Source organism: Acomys minous (genome assembly GCF_964271855.1).
Source record: "Acomys minous genome assembly, chromosome: 2".
Lineage (NCBI taxonomy): Eukaryota > Metazoa > Chordata > Mammalia > Rodentia > Muridae > Acomys > Acomys minous.
In genome coordinates, this window is record NC_140484.1 from 138588060 (window position 1) to 138608207 (window position 20148).

The 20148-nt window shown below is 40.9% G+C and overlaps 1 protein-coding gene and 1 pseudogene across 2 annotated transcripts; both read right to left on the bottom strand.

Annotated features, from left to right (window-relative positions):
- Window positions 1–8249: 8249 nt before the first annotated feature.
- Window positions 8250–9194, bottom strand: LOC311578683 (olfactory receptor 10A3-like; the record flags this gene model as incomplete). Its single annotated transcript, XM_084748710.1, has 1 exon — window positions 8250–9194. The coding sequence occupies one exon, from the start codon at window positions 9192–9194 to the stop codon at window positions 8250–8252; it is 945 nt and encodes a 314-aa protein (XP_084604836.1).
- Window positions 9195–18714: 9520 nt separating this feature from the next.
- On the bottom strand, window positions 18715–19756 carry LOC311578688 (olfactory receptor 10A3-like; annotated as a pseudogene). Its single transcript has 2 exons — window positions 19395–19756; window positions 18715–18989 (listed from the first exon to the last, which is right to left on the bottom strand). The product of its transcript is annotated as an olfactory receptor 10A3-like (transcript).
- Window positions 19757–20148: the final 392 nt, after the last annotated feature.

The window sequence follows — 20148 nt, forward strand, 5'->3', positions numbered from 1 at the left end:
TGGAATCCTGGTGCACATCTCAATAGCTCTTGCATTCTTTGTTCATGTATAGTAGCACTATATAAATCATGAATATAATATATAAATACTATAGAAATAGTAAATAGATACATATGTAAATAAAATAATATATAAATATAGTTATAAATATATTATTTGTTAATGGAATATGCTTTGTGTTTTATATTGAAATATAATATTTCATATATTTATATATCAATCATGAAAATTTATTCTGAACCCTCTTTTACCACATCCACAGTAGCCTTAAGGTGCCTTTGTGTCTAGAGTAAGGCATCCTGTAGGCTTTATTTTCTTAGGCAGACCCTCCTATAGGAGGGGTCCTGTCCTCCAGCAGACAGCTTCCCTATTGTTTAGTGTGACATGAGGTGTGTGGCTTCTCTTTAATGGCTCTAATCTCTTTAACCATGGGAGTCACTGTGTCAGCGTCTGTTTTATCTCCAATGCTAAGGGTTTCAAACTTCTTTCCTTGCAAAACTACACATTTTTCAGATCTTTCTAGTCCATTTTTGCTCAAATTTTTCACTATAAATCTGGCTAAAGACAGCTAGTAATAGCTTTTAGGGTCCAGGTGAGCTGCTGAAGAAAGACCTCAGACGCAGGCAGTAGGCAAAAGCAAACATTGTTTATTCTGCAGAGGTTTCCAGCTTGCAGGGTTACCACCTTCATAAAATGGCGACACTGAAGTGAGTTTGCAGGCTTAATTTAAAGACAGTCAGGGAATTTCCAAGGGTGGTTAGGTAACCTTTACAGTGACTGGTTGACAATGGTCTAAGGATTATGGAGGCACTCAGCATTGGTCCAGCACCTAGGGTCTTTCCAGCGTAGTTACTAAGTCACTGTTTTTGGCTTAGGACAGGTGTTGGGCCAGAAGGTGGTTGGTTGCCTTTGATTTATTGTTTTTCCAGGAACTGTAGTTTTATTTTCTAAGAAACTGAAACTCAGGCCTGCCCAGCCTGAGGCTGAATCCGAAGCCCATCATGAAGTCAGACTGCCTTATAAAACTTTGTCTTCCTCAATAACCATAGCACACCCTAAATGCTATCCTGTTTTTGAAAATGACTCCACCACACAAATTAATTCATTAATTTTGAAGCCAGCCAGCCTCACTCATATTTTCAGAACATGGGCAGAACAAAGCCAGATTCTTTTTCAGAATGCCACATATATGCCCTCTAGCCACTCCCAAAAGCCTTGTTTATGCCCTCTGAACCTGCATGCGCCTGGCCTTCACTAACTGCACTTCTGTTAGCATTCTGGAATTCCTGAATGACCAGGGGAACCTCCCATTACTCTCTGTTTACATGGCCCAGGGCTTCCATAGATCCCAGCTCCAAATATTCCCACGTTCTTCACACAAACCATCTGCAATGGCTTGCTAACAACGTGGTCAGGTTTACCACAGTGCAGCAACCCCACTTGTCAGTACCAATTTTCTGTTTCGATTATTTAGATCATCGCTGTAATAAAATGATGGTCAGGAGCAATTTAAAGGAGGAGTCTATTTGTACCACTGCTTCTTAGCAGAGAAGGCACGGAGGCTGAAGCAGCTTGGTCTGTGGCAGTAGACACTTGCTAGAGTTGCTTTTCATATGGGGCCAACGAGGACGTTAGAATCCTGTGCTAGCAGGGCCAGGCTACACTCTCAAAGCTCATCTCTAGTGGCTTCCATCAGCTAGCTACGGTCAAATGCCTTCACCAAATAACACCTACTGAGGACCAAGTGCTCAAACGCTTGTGTGGGCGATATTTCATGTTCATGCCATAACGCCCACTGAGATACGCTTCCAGCATCCTAGCGCTAATGTGGCAACAGAACTCTAGCCCACCCTTTCAGATTTTTCCGGATTCCTTGCACAATCCAGCTGCAAAGGCTTGTGAGCTACATGATCAGGAAGTCACACCAGTAACCACATTTCTCAGTTACCAAAGGTCCTGTGTTTGTTAGGCATTGTGTTGCTGTGATAAAAGACCAGAGAACAGCTTGAGGGAAACAACTCAGAGGAAAACTATTTCCTTTATCTCACAGTTTTAGAAAATTTAATCCATGATAAGGAGGACATGATCTCCTTATCATGGCCAGAAAGCACAGAGAGAAAAGGAAAATATGACCTTCAAACACACACACACACACACACACACACACACACACACACACACACACACACACACTGGACCTAGGCCCCCTACACATATGTGGCTCCCCTAGCAAGTGGAGTGGGGTCTGTCTCTGACATGGACTCTATTGCCTAGGCTTTTTCCCCCTAGCTGGCCTGCCATGTCCGGCTTCAGTGGAAGAGGATGTGCTTGGTCCTGATGCGACTTGATGTACCAGACTGGGTTGATTGGAGGGAGGGCTCCCCTTTTCTGAAGGGGAGGAAGGAAAGGAAGAAAAGCATGAGAGGGCAGGACCAGGAAAAGAGGAAGGAGGGGCTTGCGCACCGGATGTAAAGTGACTAAATAAATAAATTTAAATAAATTGATAGATAAATGAATGAATGCACGAAGAATGAATGAATGAATGAATGAATGAATGAATGTTGAAATTCATGTAATCTTTTTCGGCACAAAGATTACAAGATTACATCAATTACACCCTTGAGCCACGAGGTGGCAGTGTGAATTCAATCCATTTTCTGCCATAACATATTTGCTTGGAATTGTTTTGGTTTTGTTATTGCTGTTGTTGGGGATTGCTTGCTTTTTTTTAAACAAAGTCTCACTTTGAACTCTTGGATTGCCTTGGCTTCCTTGTCGACCATGCTGGCCTCAAAAGTAGAGCCTAGAAGCTTCCTTCTGACAGATTTCCTAGATTCACTTCCTTCGCTTTTGATACTGAGCCCCTGCTCTCCTAATCTGCGCAAAGCCATCTCTGCTTAGCTTCATAGGACTCCATTCCTCCCTGTTATTTATATACCGGTTTATCTATCGTGTTCACCTTTTACCAGGAAAACACATCGGCACAAGCCCCATGCTAAGCCGATTCACTCTTTCTATTTGGATCTCACCGGCCCACCTACCCCTAAGGACTTCAAATACATTGTAGTTTCTCCAATTTAAAAAGACCTCCCTCCATTAAATGCAGCTTATGCAGTAATATAATTTAGTCTAACACAGTGAACCCCATTTTTGATACTTCCATTATTTAAAAAATGCATGCAAATATATATATATGTATATATGTATATATATATATATACATACTGACCTAGAGCCTTTTTTTCCCCCTGAGACAGGGTTTCTCTGTGTAGCCTTAGCTGTCCTGGACTTGCTTTTTAAACCAGTCTGGTCTAGAACTCAGAGATCTGCCTACCTCTGCCTCCCTGAGTGCTGGGATTATAGGCATGAGAGACTTTTTATAATAACCTTGCGTGTCTGTGTACATGTGTGGGCATGTACACACATGCCTTGCTAAAATATAAAACAGAATCCTTCATGTGTTGGAAACTAAAAAAGAAACTCTCCTTCTAGCCCCCATTTCACACTTTATGGCAAATAACAGAAAGAACATAAATTTGTGGATCATTTCTAGGCGAATTATGACACTAATGGTCAACTATTTCTGCCAATAATCATCTTCTTTGTTTTATTAGAAATGAGACTAATGACTTCTTGAAGAAAAAAAGGCACTTTTCTGCATTTAGTTCTATGTTTTAAAAAATATATCATAATAAACAACATTGTGGTATTTTTTAAATACCCAGAGCCTGCATCCCTCCCCAGCTTTTGCCCTATAAGTCTGTCGCCCTTGTCCCAAATCCAGTCACCACTCTGAGCCTGGTTTATAAATCTCACTGGTTTCACACAGGTTTTTAAAGCATTGCTCTCTCAAAATTGGATTTCAACTTCCCCCAAATAGTCTTTCCAGGCAATGTTTCATATCTCAATAACTAGGGCCCTCCAACCTGAAATGTAGCCTTATTCCTGACACTTCCGTCTCCTGTCTGCTCCTGGCATCCAATCCCTAACCAGGTTCACTTCTTAAGTATGCCTAGAAGCATTCACAGTGTCTGCTTCCTCAGCGGCCCTCCTAGCCTGAGCCAGCGCCGCCATTCTCGTCTGGGTGCCATTGCCTCTTCCTTCATCATTCCCGTTTCTTCTTCCTCCATATCAGTTACTCAGCAGCCAGAGGATTTTCAAAGGTTCAGATCTGGCCATGTCTCTCCTTGGCACAAAGCTGTCCATTATCCATCTATGGCTACTCGCTGAAACTCTCACTGTTCATAAGGTTTTGCGTGGTCTCTTCTGCTCATCTCTCCATCCCACGCCTTCCGTGCCCTCTCTAGATCCTGCTTTCCTGGAATAACTCACATCAAGACCTTTAAACACTCAGCCCCTTCTTCCTCCTGGATTGCTCCATTGTCTATTGTCCCAGCTATCTTTCTAGATTTTCTATCAGCCTTTAAGGCCTCATGCAAAGTTTTAAAAGCTCATTTTCTCAAGGAATCTCCAGCTTCTGCTCTTCCAGGAGTCAAGGAAACAAGGCTTTCTTCTTGTTGCATCACTGCATCCTGTTTCCTTTGTAACAGTTATCACAATTGTGAATATGTTTGAGCACCTGTTTAATTTGCTTAAAATAAGTTCCTTTCATTAGACTATCTTTCTTACCTTGCTGTTCCTGGAACAACACCAAAAATGTGATTGAATTAGGCCTCCATTACTGGGTTAACAGGCTGTAAGGGCGTGAAAGTGAGTTAAGGAGATCAGTGGCAAAACTAGCTCATAGCTGTACGAGACGTTCTCCCCAAGAATGGCGCTGGTGAGATGGGAGTCTTGCTGTCACTCTAGAGCATCAAGGAAGCCACACTTTGCCATTCCTTTGTGTCAGAATAATCAGAGCAGAAACAGTGATGACAGATATATACAAAGAAACTTCTCACATAACAGGAAGAGATTAAAATCTCAAATGGTAAGAGTTTGTGTGCTCAGCAAACACAGTAGAGATCAAAAAGTAAACATATCATATGTTCAAGGTATACACTTACAGAATGAACATGTTCATTGTCCAGTTGACTTTAAGCCACAGGTTTTCAGTAAGTCTTCTTTAATAAATATTATGTATCATGAGAAATAGAATTAAATACCTCTAAAAATACACACATTCTGGTTGCCATTGAACGGTGTAATCATGTGTTATGAATCAATGGCTTCAACAAAAGAAGTTTTTGTTTTATTTTTCTGAAGGCTGGAAATTGAAACATTGTTGCAAAATGTTTATTTATTCTAGGGGGAAATGGCGTGTAGCCATGATTCAAGAATTAAAAAAAATAGAAACAACTAAATAATTGCATTTGTATCTCATGATGGGTGATAGGAACCTACCCATTCTTTAACCAGTACAGACTTATTTACCTATAAAAAGAATTCCATCAGGCTCCAAACACAAATCAGAGGATCAGAGACTTTGCTATGAGAATGTGTCCTCATAACAACAGAAGCCACACTCATAACCCAAATGGCCTGATAATACAGGTATGGGGACTTTTAGATGCCTTTATTTAATATGAATTACTTTTACAATGAGTAAAATGGTATGTGACAAAGAGGACAACAATGACTTCAGAATTGGGCTTTTTCTTGAACATCTGTAGTAACAAGAAATTGAAAAGGATGAAACCAAATAGTTTACTGACTCAGACGTTTTGGGTGTTCTCTTGTACTGCACCCATGTCATCACTAGAAGTTGGAGGAGAAGGGCTGGAGATGGCTCAGAGGTTAAGAGGACTCACTGGCTGTTCTTCCAAAGGTCCCGAGTTCAAGTTCCAGCAACCACACAGTGGCTCACAACCACCTATAATGAAATCTGGTTTCTTCTTCTGACCTGAAGGTAGAACACTGTAAACATAATAAATAAATATTTAAGTTGGAGGAGGAGAATAGACATTCTCAAGTCAAAGGTCACTCCTGATGACATGGGGTTAAAATGGAGCCTACTAGTCTTTGTGTTATGGTCTGGGAGGCAGAAAGAACTGACCAGACAAGATGAGGGAGCCAAGCAGACACAGACACAACAAGATGAAGATGTATATTACCCATGGTGCAGATCTGTTGAACATTAGCAAATGACAGATAGTGAGTTGTTCATATAGACTATGGCCATGTGTTCAGGTCCATTGCCTTGGTCTATTCTAATGCATGAACATATCTTGGATGTCAAAGAATCCCAAAATAGGTTTAAAAATATGCACATACTCTTGTACCAAATATTTAAATATATATAAATATATGAATGCGACCAAATTGTACATATGTGGATGTTTTTCCTGTATGGTTGTCTGTGCACCAGATGTATGCAGTGGCCACAGAAGCCAAAAGAGGGTGTTGGATCCCCTGGAACTGGAGTTACAGATGGCTGTGAGCTGTCATGCGGATGCTGGGAATTGAATACAAGTCCTCGGGGAAACAACCATTTCTCTTAACTCTTGAGATATCTCTCCTCAGACATTGCTCCTAAGACATCTCTTATTGGACAGTTTTGTCGTTACTGTAGCACATATTTAATTGCCATGTATTGTTTCCTATAATTATGAGGTATATTCTGATCTTTCTTATCATATATACAATTTTAATTAATATTATCAGAACAATTAGCATTCCTGTTTCCCTAGAATTTTGTTAATTTTGATTGGGGGCATGCAGAAGCTTATCTTTTGTAGTGTACACCAAGTTGTCAGCTATGACAATTCTACTATGCTATTAAAGTGCATTTTTATGACACTTACGAGTTGGTGGCAACTAAGGCCCACTCGACCAGACAGAAATCACACCTGATAATGGAAACTTAGCCAACTCCCAGGGGCTAATGAGGTCATGGCCCTTAGAAAATAATGTACTTCTGACACTTTGCTAAACCAGCATAAATCCTTTCTACACTCGACATCCTATCCTCAGACCCATAGGATAGTACAGTGACCAACCCTCATCAGAGAAGCCTCTCTTTAAGCCAATGGAGGCCATTACAGAAGGTAGTTTGATCCTCCCAAATATATCCATTAGGATTATTTTTTCAGATCAAGCATCACAAGTTTTTAATGGACCAGTGATGTATATAAATATAAATATATAAATATACAAGTATATAGTTATACAACATTTTCATAATTGCACAAAAGTCTCTAATACATAGTGACAGCCAGCGTGAGTTCATGGGAAAGTTTTCTTTGATGGCAAAGAACAGGTTGTTCTTATGGAGCACATTTTGGTGAGATAGGCTACATCATAAAAAAAAAAAAACCCACATGTGTTGTCTAACACAGAACCCTCATGCTATAATACCACCCTTCCAGGAAGTATGGGCCTACTGGTAATTTAAACAATCAATACTTTATGAAAAATCATGGTTGGGAAGGCACTTTATGATAAGCCATGTTAATTTCTGAACCATTGGGTTTTTTTTACTCATACATTTTCACTCAAGAAACAACAGAAGTCATCAACATATCTGTTACTTTTTTGACATTCTTGGTGTTTATGAGTCTCAATACACCTTTAGAATCATTTTTAAAAGTAATTCTGCAATAGTTATTCAAGCTGATGAAAACTGGGCTGGAATAGTAATACCACAGAGAGAGACAGAGCAACTGCTTAACAAGAGTGTGGCTGTGAGTTGAATATCAGAACTGGACAGACAAACCCAGATACACATACCATATCAAACTAGATGGAATGATAAGTCATAGGTGAGAGGAGAGAGAGAGAGAGAGAGAGAGAGAGAGAGAGAGAGAGAGAGAGAGAGAGACCATTCAGCCCACTCAGATGCCAAAAAAACAAAGTAACAAATGTATGAATAGGTGACACTCAGAGGAAGGACAGCAGGTTACCAAGAAGAGACTTGATACCCTATGAGCATATACAGGGGGAGGAAGTCCCCCTCAGTCAGTCATAGGGGAGGGGAATAAGGGGAAAATGGGAGGGAGGGAGGAATGGGAGGATACAAGGGAGGGGATAACCATTGAGATGTATTATGAATAAATTAATAAAAAAATTTTTAAAACTAACTTCTATCAAAAAAAAGAGTTAGTGAAGCATCCTCTTAATGACAACACTGTAACAATAACCTGCATGGCCAAAATTCACAAATATATGAAGATTTTTACATCATACTACAAAATGTATACATTCTTTAAAACAAATGACTGAAACATTGAGAGAGGAATCCCTTTTTCCACGATTTACTAAAGTAGGGTTTCTTTGGGTGGTTTCCAATCGCCACATGGCTTCTCAGCAACTCAGATGGTGTGTAAAGCCACTTTTCTTTCCAATACTTTCACCACAGCTCTTTTCATCTCCTTGTTTCTCAGGCTGTAGATGAGTGGATTCAGCAGAGGGGTCAGCAAAGAGTAAGCCAGTGACATCAGTTTCTTGGTGTCTGGTGAGAGCCTGGATTTAGGCTGCAAATAAGTCATGCACGCTGTGCCATAGAAGAGGATAACAGATGTGAGGTGAGAGGCACATGTGGAAAAGGCCTTCTGCCTCCCTGTGGTGGACGGCATCTTCAGGATGGCAAAGAGAATTCGAGTGTAAGACAAAAGAATCAACAGGAAGGGAACTAGGACAACCAAAATGGTGCCTGTGAAGGCATAGACCTCAAACAGGAACGTGTCTGCGCATGCGAGCTCCAGCACTGCTGGGGTTTCACATGATATATGATTAATTTTCCTAGGACCACAGAAAGGGAAGCTAAACACCCATGTGGTCTGCACAGTAGCTACCATGATCCCAGAGACCCATGAGAATGTCACTAGTTTCATGAAGACCCTTTTGTTCATAATCACCGGGTAGGATAGAGGGTGGCAGATTGCAGCAAATCGATCAAAAGCCATCGCCCCCAGGAGAAAACACTCAGTCACACCAAAGAGAAGAATGAAATACATCTGCGCAAAACATCCCCCAAAGGAAATGGTCGCCTTCTCACTAGTCAGAACCACCAGCATTTCAGGCATAATGGCTGTGCTGAAGCTCGCTTCCACCACAGACAAGTTCTGCAGGAACAGGTACATGGGGATGTGCAGGCTCCGGTCCAGAAAGATGACAGTGACAATGGTGGCATTTCCTGTCAGAGTCACCAGATAAATAACCAAGAAAACTCTAAACATGTGTACTTGGAGTTCAGGAATGTGAGAAAAGCCCAGAAGGATGAACTCCGCCACAGAGCTGTCATTCTGTTCCTTCATTACAGGAGTGGAGTCCTATAATGTCTCAGGGACATAGTGTGTGCCAAATGAATGTCCAGACAAGTATCTCCAGCCTGCACTGACCCTAGCACAGAGCATGAGAGGAGGGTACCAACATCACAATTAGCAACTTGGAGGATGGCTAACCACTTGCATTAATGAGTCCTTGAAATATAAATGGAGGAATAGATAATTCTTGCTAAGAAATCTGGCCTGAAACATAAAATACGGTCAATTTTCTATCACAAGCTGTATACTACGTAGTTTGATATTTAAACACAGATTTAAAGTTAATAGAAATGTTGTCTTTCTTTTTTTCTTTTTTCTGTCTTTTTTTTTTAAACAGTGCTTTGCCTGCATGTATACTTGCGCACCAGAAGAGGGTACCAGATATCGTTATAGATAGTAACGATACATGGCCACCATGTATTTGCTGGGGATTGAACTAGGGACCTTTGGAAGAGCAGCCAATGCTCTTAACCTCTGAGCCATCTCTCCAGCCCAGAAATGTTTTCTAAAGCTTATTCTATTTATTTATTTATTTATTTATTTATTTATTTATTTGGTTTTTCGAGACAGGGTCTCTCTGTGTAGCCTTGGCTGTCCTGGACTCGCTTTGTAGACCAGGCTGGCCTGGAACTCACAGTGATCCGCCTGCCTCTGCCTCCCGAGTGCTGGGATTAAAGGCTTGCCCCACCATGCCCGGCTAAAGCTTATTCTAGCTACACCATCTTATAGGCATCTCTTGCTTTATGCAGTATTAGGTAAATATAAAATTTAAGATCATACAAAATAAAGTACATAAATATATATTTATGAACTTAACTCAAAAATTTTCATAATAACCTAATAATTCAGTTATGGAAATTTTATATACATTTTTATTATTTAGTGGCATCCTTTTTCATTGATATATGTTACATGTGTATTTATATGCATATATAATATATACATATTATTCCAAAATACAACTTTCTCAGTCTATATAATGTTACTTGTATCTATGTTAAAAGATTTACTGCATTCAAGACTAGAAGACTTGAATGGAGCTGTTAAAAGTAACAAGACTGTTAATGATCACACAGGCAAAGTTGTATTTTAAATGTGCTTATAGTGGGTAATACCTATAGTTTGTGTGAAGTGGCTGCAAGCTTACTAAATTCTGCCCAGACAAGAACTAGCCACATCTATTAGAATTTAACCATAAGTGACATTTTGAGGGGGGAATATCGGTGCCCGTCTTTGTAGCCATAATAGCTTAAGAAAAAAACCACTTGAGGGTGACTACAGAGCTGATTTGAGAGTCTCCATTCCTCCCTCTCTGTCTCTCTCTTTGCTTTCCCCAGTGCCCTCCTTTTCCAAACGTTCATAAAATCATTAATTACTCAACAAATTCTGATCGGCAACCAACCATTTCCTAAGCTCTGTATAGTCCCAAACACATTTGGGTCCAGAGACCAAAATAAACAGCATGCTACATGAGGCAGGCAAAATGACTCCTTAACAGATGCTCCCCAACACATTTCAGAACTCTTAACTCTGGCTCCCACCATTTCTTTTCCTATTATTACAAGTTGTATTTCCATATACAAAAATGCAATCCTCCATAACAACATAACTATGAAAAGCAAAATTTGTGTTTGCTTCTTGGAGATACATGCAATGCCTACAAAAGTCTTAGGTCCATTAGACATATTAAGACAGCATTCCTAGCACAATGGAAGGGCTATGGATCACAACAGCCTGCAGTTCATGCCAAACCATGTCGTAGAAGTTTGTAATATCCCCAGCACAAAGAAATGGACATCTTGAGTCAAGTAATAGAAATTAATTGCTTTGATCTGACAATAATACACTGTATAAATAAATTGAGATGTAGCATTATAGTTCATAAGTATATGCAATGACTACGGGTGAGTAGGCATATACAAAGACTATATATGGACATATATATTATTTTAAAACTAAACAAAAATTAAAAGAATACTACTGTGAGTGATAAGAACAATTGAGCAATTGTTCTCTTATTAACTTAAAGATGCTAGTGTCTTAGATAAGTCAGACAAATGCTACAGTGGGCATGACATTCAGCCTCCAGATGAGAAGAGGAGGCACTGGGCTCAGTAACGAAGTGTTCTAGTCAGAAATTCTAAGCTATGATTATGTACCAAAGTATTGGTCCCTGAAAAATATGTTTGTTCTTCTTTCTGAAAAAAAATTAAAATTACCAAACACAATCGTGAAGAATCAAGTGATTTGGCTGTGCCTAATAATCCCTGAGCACTGGGGTGTCCTTTTCAGAAAGTCTCCAGCAGTCAGTGAAGAGAACTTCAAAGAAAAAAATCCTATTGACAAGCACACAACACAAGCAGAGGATGTACTTTCTTACCTAGTGTATCTGTCTTGGCAATTTCCATGTCCCAAAGCCTATTCATAATAGGACTTAGGGCACTGATTTGGGAAAATTACATGACAGTCATGTGCCTTGATTATTATCTCTGTAAAGAACTTGAAATCACTTCAACTTGTACCCTCAGGTGAGAGAGCTCAAGGGAAGAAACTTGGAGCATCACTTCTCCCTATCTCCTTTGGGGCCAAACCTCTCTTACACAAGAGACTTCCTCATGGCATCTCCCTGTACAAATTGAGACAGAAGAAGAATGAAGATTGTAAACAGGGAAAAGGGGAGGTATGGGGTGAGAGTTAGCATAGAGGATTTAATTAAACAGTATACAGTCTGCTTAATGCTGGAAAACACGTTTAAAGCAAATAGGTCCAAGCCTATGCAATAGAAAGCATGGGTGTTCCTGACCCAAGAAGTTCTACATTTTCCAAAATAAAAATGGAGATGCCAAAATTTTTTGAGGAAAAAATCTATCTCCATGGTTTATCTCACATATAGAGATGAGGGTGTCAGAAGTCTAGACTAGCAGGCTTTGACTTTGAGAACCTCACTGTACAGTGCTTTTCTTACTCTCTCTATAGAAGTAAGCACCATGTTCTATATAATCTGTATCCAACAGTAACTGTGCCACATAACCTCAAGGAAGAGATTTTCCTACTCAGAACTCAATCCAAGCACCCCTCCTAAACCACACACTTTCATGGGATGACATGCCCAGACATGCAGTGGTCTCAGAGCATGGCTCGGAGATAGGGTGTGCTGCCACATGTGAATTTCCTTCCCCCAACATATCTCACTAGGGCTTGTCTCATGCCGTTCTGATCTGTGTCAGCATGTCATTGATGACATTTGCTAAGTATAAGCAACTTGTGAGAAGTCATCAAAATTAAGGATGATCTGTGTCCCTTCTATGTGTATCCGTTAGGTTTCAGTGAAAAACTGCACAAGGTGGACACGTGCAATAGTGGATTAAAGGAACACAGCAGCAATACCAAGGCCAAAATGTCATTCATCTTGCCATAGTTTTGATATAGGGTATGTAATATTCTAAGTGACTTGGTTACTGTCAGAACATGGACCTGGACCTCTAGACCACAGCCCACAGCCCATTTCAGGTCTAGTCTCCCTGCAGCTTTCTCTGAGCAGACAGTTAAGTAGAAGTCTGTAATGTGAGTTGATATCTCTTAGTGTGTGGTGCCTGGCTTCTCAATGCTTTTATCACATAAGCCATGTTGACCTAAAATCATATGATGTGAAATTCCCCATCACCCCTAAAACATTATATAAGGCAGATTTTTTTCCTTTGTTCTAAAGATTGGTCCAGACTGGGGTATGGGGGCAGATGTTGCTTGGGCAAATGTTCTGAAAGCTTCTCTCGAGAGAGGCTCCTTTGTACTCTTCCTGTTATCCATCATCTGTCCATCATCTACCTATAATCTATTTATCTATTATCCATCTTCTATCTATTGTCTATCTATCTGTATCTAAATCTCTTTTTTTTTTACCTCTTGCCAGGACAGTTACCACTCCACATTATATAAAATAGAGTTTTTCAGACTGTGTCTTGCCTTGGCTCACTCTGTCTCACAAACAGCACTTGACCTCATTTTGAATGCAAGCAAGGCCCTCTGACATGGGCGCCACTGCAACGAGGGCACTAGAAGAGGAAGGAAAGTAGCTCGCAGAGGATAGCTACAGATGACAGGGAGCTTAATAAAGCCCTGGTCTCCATCCCACCTCCCTACCCGCGTTGTGTGAACTTTTCTTAGCGAACATGAACAAATTTCTATTCACCGTAGATAGGAAGCTGACAGCAAGCCAAACTTAGTAAGTCAGTGAGTTTCTTAAGGTTTCTTACTGGAATACTGGCAAGGGGTGGGTTACAGGAGTGGGAATGACTCATAAGTGGAAAAAGCAGAATGGGTAACAACCGTGAGACCTGCAACCCTAGAACTTCCTTGAACAACAATTTACAGGTGACTAATAGGTCAGGGAATCTCCCTCCTCAACAAGTGCGCCCCTGTTTATATAGCCTTTAGGGGGGTCTTGTGAATCTTGTAACTTCCTGAGACTGGTGATTTTTTTTAACTTTCTGAGCCTTGTAAGTTTCCTTTATTAAAGACCCTCTTTCCAAGATGGAGTATTTCAGGTCACAGGGAAAACCCAACGAATCTCTTCCGAGTACCACGATTGATATATGTGGTGAGTTCGCTCCTTGCTGTGTTGGGCATTGCAAATTTTCATGTAATGCCCTCTCGGATGCTGAATTGGAGAGCAAGCGCTGTTTGTTCGGAATGCAGGACAGGGAACATTATAAAGGAAACATCCCGTTATACGGTACTGACCTCTGAACATTTGACAGATCTATCTTCCCTGAGGACTTGGAAATAAACATAAAGAAACAATGATTGAAAATGTCCCACACAGAGTTCCCCAGGGAGCAGGAGACACTCGGACAAGCAGGGAATTTAAGCAGGCACTTGAAGAAACCGAAGTACTCTTTATCAGTGTGTGGCAGGGCCCTAGCAAATGCTTAAGTGATATAGCCTCAAGTATGAATATTTCATAGCTTCTATAGGATACTCAGCATTTGACATAACCTTGTCAACGTGACCATCCTGGCATGCTCTCTCTGTCCCTGCCCGATACTCAGCATTTGACATAACCTTGTCAACGTGACCATCCTGGCATGGTCTCTCTGTCCCTGCCCAAGAATAAACTTTCTCTGCAGCTAAGCAGTTCTCACAGAAACCGTGTATAGCCTCCAGTTACGACAGTTTTACCTTTAGCCCATAGAATGCCCTATCTAAGCAGTTATCAGTGATGCCATTTCTCAAGGGGGAAGAGCAGACATTTGCTTCCTCAGGAAAGAGTAAGAGGCTCTAGTATGGAGGCTTACAAAAGCAGGATTCAGCAGTTAAAGTATTTAAAGTTATTTAAAATATTTAAACCAACTATTTAACTATGTTAGAAACAAAACTATGACCTATATTATCTCTATATAATTCCATATTCTCGATAATAACTTCCTAGTACCCTATCTTGTTTGTGTCTTATATTAGAGGCAGGGTTTCTTAATTTGTTTTCCTATCCCTATATAATTTAACATGTCCTAAGTAAGCTTGTTAATAAAACCATTCTATTTTATTTTAACAATTGTTAAAAAAACAGTATTCATTGTTTTAAAAAAAATGATATTTCTTCTCCATATCAATACTATAAAAGTCTGTGCCCATAACATAAAATGCTAAGGAATTAAAACAATAGTAGACACCCTGCCTGAGTGACAAAAGGCACTCCCAGAGGTCATAGGTTGCTAAGCAAAAAGCTTAATGCCAGGAGTGGGTTACCACTCTGTGAAAATTTTGGCCAGGGAGACCCTAGGGCCTTCTCACACAATATAGATCCAAGCCGTGCATGTCCAGCCCTCCCAGAGCTCATCCTGTGGACCCCACTCCTACACCTTTTTGCCCCAGGTGTTTGCACTCTTCGTTGCTTCCTGGAATTCTGCCAAGCACAGGTGGCGCTCAGAACAGTTGGTGGGAACAGGCAGAAAACAGGGTTTTGAGGCTGGGTATTCACAAACCTGTTGATTTTAAGGGATTCAGCCCAATGGAGAATAAATCAACTCCTGGAATGACAGGATAGTTGGCGATAAGAACTTTCAGGAGTGGTAATCTTGAATTGTGCTCCACTGAGGAAAGTTACTGGTATGAATGCATGAAGAAGCAATCCTTTGCTCCTGCCCCAGAAAAATGCTTTTTAAAAAACTTTTATCTAAATAAATCTCTCTAGAAAAAAATTACCCTGTTGGTGTCCTGAAGCTCTCTCCAGGAGTTTGCCTCATCAAGATTCTAGGACTCTGTAGTAACCTGCAAAGAACAGCAATTCTTAAACAGCATGATTTGTTGTTTGATTGCTTTGCTTTGTGGTGCTGGGTATTGAACCCTGGACTTTGAGCATGCCGATAAGGTCTCCGTATTTAAGCACCATGCTCTGCCCTTGTGGTTTGGTGGTTTGGTTTGGTTTTGTAGAAAGAGCTTGTTTGTGATTACAGTTGCAGAGCCATAAGAGACTCCCATGGTGAGGGAGCATGGCAGCAAGTGGATCCCAAACTGGCCGGAGCAGGAAGCTGAGCACAAATCTTCCACCACAGCACAGAGCACTGGTGGTGAACTGGAAATGGTGGACAGAGGCTTTTCACCCTCAAAGCCAGCTCCCAGTGACGTACCACTTCAGCGATGCCTCATCTCCTAAACTTCCCCCAAACAGTGGCATCAACCAAGGAAAGTATTCAAATACCAGAAACTATGGAGGCAAGGCTTATTTAAACCACCACATTCCACTCATTGGGGCCCATAGGCCTTATGTCTATATCACAATGCAAAATGCATTTAGCCCAAATTCATAAGTCCTCATAGCCTTTCATAGCCTTAGCATTGTTTGAAAGCTCAAAGTCTTTTCTAAGGCTCAAGGCAACACAGCAAGGCAAAACAAGGCAATAACAACAACAACAACAACAACAACAACAACAACAACAACAAGGGTTAAGTGTAGCCCCTGTAAAATAAAAAATCATATAATGGCACAGAATATGCATGTCCACTCCATGAAAGGAGTGGATGTATAGTAAGAAATACTGAAATAAAGCAAGAACTGAACCCACCAGGGAAACCAACAACTCCTACAGCTCTCTGCCCAATGTCAAAGGGCTTAGAGGGCTCGTCCACCCCAGCTTTGCTGCCTGCATCATGCATCTCCCTCTTGCGCTGGCACCACTCCCTGAACTCTGGTTTTGGCAGCTCCCACATCTTGAAATCTCCCACTGCAGCCCAGGTTTCACTTTCACAGCTTCAGACAATGGCTTCTCTGGTCCCTCATGCAGGGACTCCCCTGGCATATGCTGCCTGGCCTCAGCAGCTCTCTATCTATCTCTCTCTGAAACTATGGGAAAACTACTCCTAAGTACCCAGCACCTGCTTCCCCCTGACACCTGCATCACATGGGTAACCCTACCAAGTTCCTCTATGAGCATAGATGGACCTTAGTGCTTGGACCACAGCAGCAGCTTCTGTTTGTTTTTGCTTCCTGGGAGCAGAAAATCTCGTGGGCTTTCTTTCACAAGTTAGAAGTTTAGTTGGATGAGGTCTTGCCCAGAGAGTACCCTCCCCTCTATTTCAGTGCACAGAAAGGATCATCTTAATAGTGCTGATCTTAACAACTGCAGCCTCTCTTCCAACGCATGCCTTGGCTGTAATGTTAAGCTTTCTAGTGTTGTTTTTCTCCCTAAACTGAACATTTTGTATTTATTTCTGGACCACTTGTTCTTTTTCACCATAGACTTGCACCAGCATAATCAATAACAATCATACTAGAAATTCAGTATTATACTGTCTTGAAATTTCCTAAAAACAAAACAAAAAAAAATAGTCTATTACTTTTCAGTTTAGCCTCAAGCAAGTTTGTGTGTGTGTGTGTGTGTGTGTGTGTGCATGTGTGCACTACAATTTCAATTTACAACAAAAGACTTGTCATGGGAGAATACAGAATCAAAATGACATGACATATAGAAAACCAATGGCAGATATAAAGACCATTTTATTAGTGCTAGCTTGAAATGTAACGGATTACTTCTAGCATTCAAAGACCGACATTGACAGAATGCAATTTTTAAATGACTGAAATATATGATGTCTATAAAAGACAAAATGTAGATTCATAAACATCAAAGAATTCAAGGTAAGTTGATAGAAAAAATGATATATGTAAAAACACGATGCAAAATAGTGCTGAATTCTTTCTAAAGACACAGATGGACATTTTATTTTTAATCATAACTGAGTCAATCCATTAGAAAGGCCTAACTATTGTAAATGTATATGTGCCTAAGATTGAAATCCTAAATACTTTTAAAATTTAGAGAAATAGTTCAACAATAAGTGATTATCAATATCATACAAGTATAGATAATCGGGCAAGTTCTTAAGAAGGTGGCCACACCCGATACTTTACCTGGGCAGCAAAGTAGAGCTATCCCTGGAGGCATGGGACATCAAAGAACAAGCCCAGGGACTTGAGAGTGGGAAAGCTGGCCTTGACTGTCCCAGGAGGTCTGGTCCTGGTGGCACAGGCACGGGAGAGCAGATGGGCTGACCAACTCAGGTTCCTTCCAGTCCCAGATCTAGGGCCCCATGTTTGCCTACATCAACATCTGTTGCATCTATGACCTGCTGGGATGAGTAAAGAGGCCAGTCCTGCAGAACCAAAGCTGCAGGATCTCCATGCCACAAGACAATAGTGGGGTATCTGAGAGGCGTTCCAGCCAGGATCCAGTGTGGATAGTGTAGCAGAAGCCAGAGCCCTCGAACCAGACCCATGACTCATTGCAATGGACATTCACAAGTAAAGCTATATGGGAAAAAGGGTACATACTGTGTGACACTGCAGCTTCCACAGCAAGATGTGTTGTTGTTGCTGTTGTTGTTGTTGGTGGTGGTGGTGTTTGTTTTGTTTTCTTTGGCAGGGGAGGTTTCAGAGGTGGAGGGCACATATAAGGAGATGGAGAGTTGGGTAGGATTGTGGTACACATTCACAAAAAAAACAATAAAAATATAAGTGAATGAATAAATAATCTTAAAAGAAAAACAGTAGGAGTTGTTGTCTTCAGTGCAACTCAGTATTAGTATGTAAAGGGAACACATTTAAGTGTAAAAATAAATTTAGAAACTGGCGTAGAAAATTGATCTCACTTCCCACTCAAACCTTTGGTTTTGACTGAAAATTGCTCGCTTTTAAACACAAGCTATTTGTCAGTTCCTCTGTTCTATGAGATGGGTGTGGTAGCTTCATAAATATTCAATAAATATTTGTCAATTTTTTAAAAAAAGAAGAAGGTGGCCACATTCTTTGCCAAAATTTCACAGGAATGGCTTCCCGTCAGTTACTATTAAATTCTTAAATTTCCCTCTGAGATCTACCAAGTCAAAAAAAAAAGTATGTATTTCTTTAAAACAAATGACTGAAATATTGAGAGAGGAATCCCTTTTTCCATGATTTACTAAACTAAGCTAGGGTTACTTTGGGTGGTTTCCAACTGCCACATGGCTTCTCAGCAACTCAGATAGTGTGTAAAGCCACTTTTCTTTCCCATAATTTCACCACAGCCCTTTTCATCTCCTTGTTTCTCAGGCTGTAGATAAATGGATTCAGTAGAGGGGTCAGCAGTGTGTATGCCAATGACGTCAGTTTCTTGGTGTCTGGCGAGTACCTGGATTTGGGCTGTAGATAAGTCATACTCGCTGTGCCATAGAAGAGGGTGACAGATGTGAGGTGAGAGGCACATGTGGAAAAAGCTTTCTGCCATTCTGTAGTGGATGGCATCCCCAGGATAACTGTTAGACTGGAGATTGTGGGACAAAGACCATGATGGCATGGGCTGGCAGGTCCCTGCCCTTCTCTTTTGGCCAGGAGCCCAGACTTGCAAAAGCCCTTGAAGATAGCCTGTGCAAAACGCCAGACAAAGCAGACACCTAGCTACTGATTCCAAAGTAATCACCACACCTAAGACCCACCTAAGGCTTCTAAACTCACCCAATAAAACAATATCCCAGTGCCCTACCACCTCCCCTCCCTTCTTCCATAAAAAGTCCCTACTCCAACTCAGGCACCAGAGTCTTCCCTGACTTCCTCCTGTGGGATAAGTGAATCTGTCTGGATGCAATCAATTCTCATGAAACCTGCTTTTATACTTTTAATTTGGCTCCATTTGATTTATTGCCCAGTTGGGGAAGCTTTACAATAGCAAAAGCAATTCAAGTATAAGACAAGAGTACCAACAGGAAGGACACTATCACAATCAAAATGGTGCCCGTGAAGGCACAGACTTCAAACAGGAATGTGTCTGCACATGTGAGCTCGAGCACTGCTGGGGTTTCACATGATATATGATTAATTTTATTACGACCACAGAGAGGCAGCTAAACACCCACATGGACTGCACAGTAGCCACCATGATGCCCAAGACCCAGGAGCACATCATTAATTTCAGCATGATCCTTTGGTTCATACTCACCAGGTAAGATAGAAGATGGAAAATGGCATCAAATTTTCTTGTTGTGTGCTGGAGCATCTTCTGGGCATCAAACCAGTCATAAGTCATTGCTCCAAAGAGAGGGCCCTTCTGCTTACAGCAGAATTCAATCACTTTTCTAACCCAAAGTTCCAAAGTCTTCTACGTTCCTTAAAAACGCAATATAATCAGGGTCTTCACAGCAACACCCCCACTCCCTGGTACCAGTTCCTATGTTAGTTACTTCTCTGTGGCTATGATAAAACACAGTGGCCACAGAAAATTGTAGAAGAAAGAGTTGATTTGTGCCTACAAATCCAAATGGGATAAGAGTCCATTATGGCAAGTGCATGGCAGTAAACCACAGACAGGATAGCAGGAGCAGGAAGCTGGCCGTTTGCATCCTCAACCGCAGGCACAAATCAGAGAATACTCTTGTTTCATTGAGACGCAAGAATTCCTTGAGCTTATTTTGAGGATAA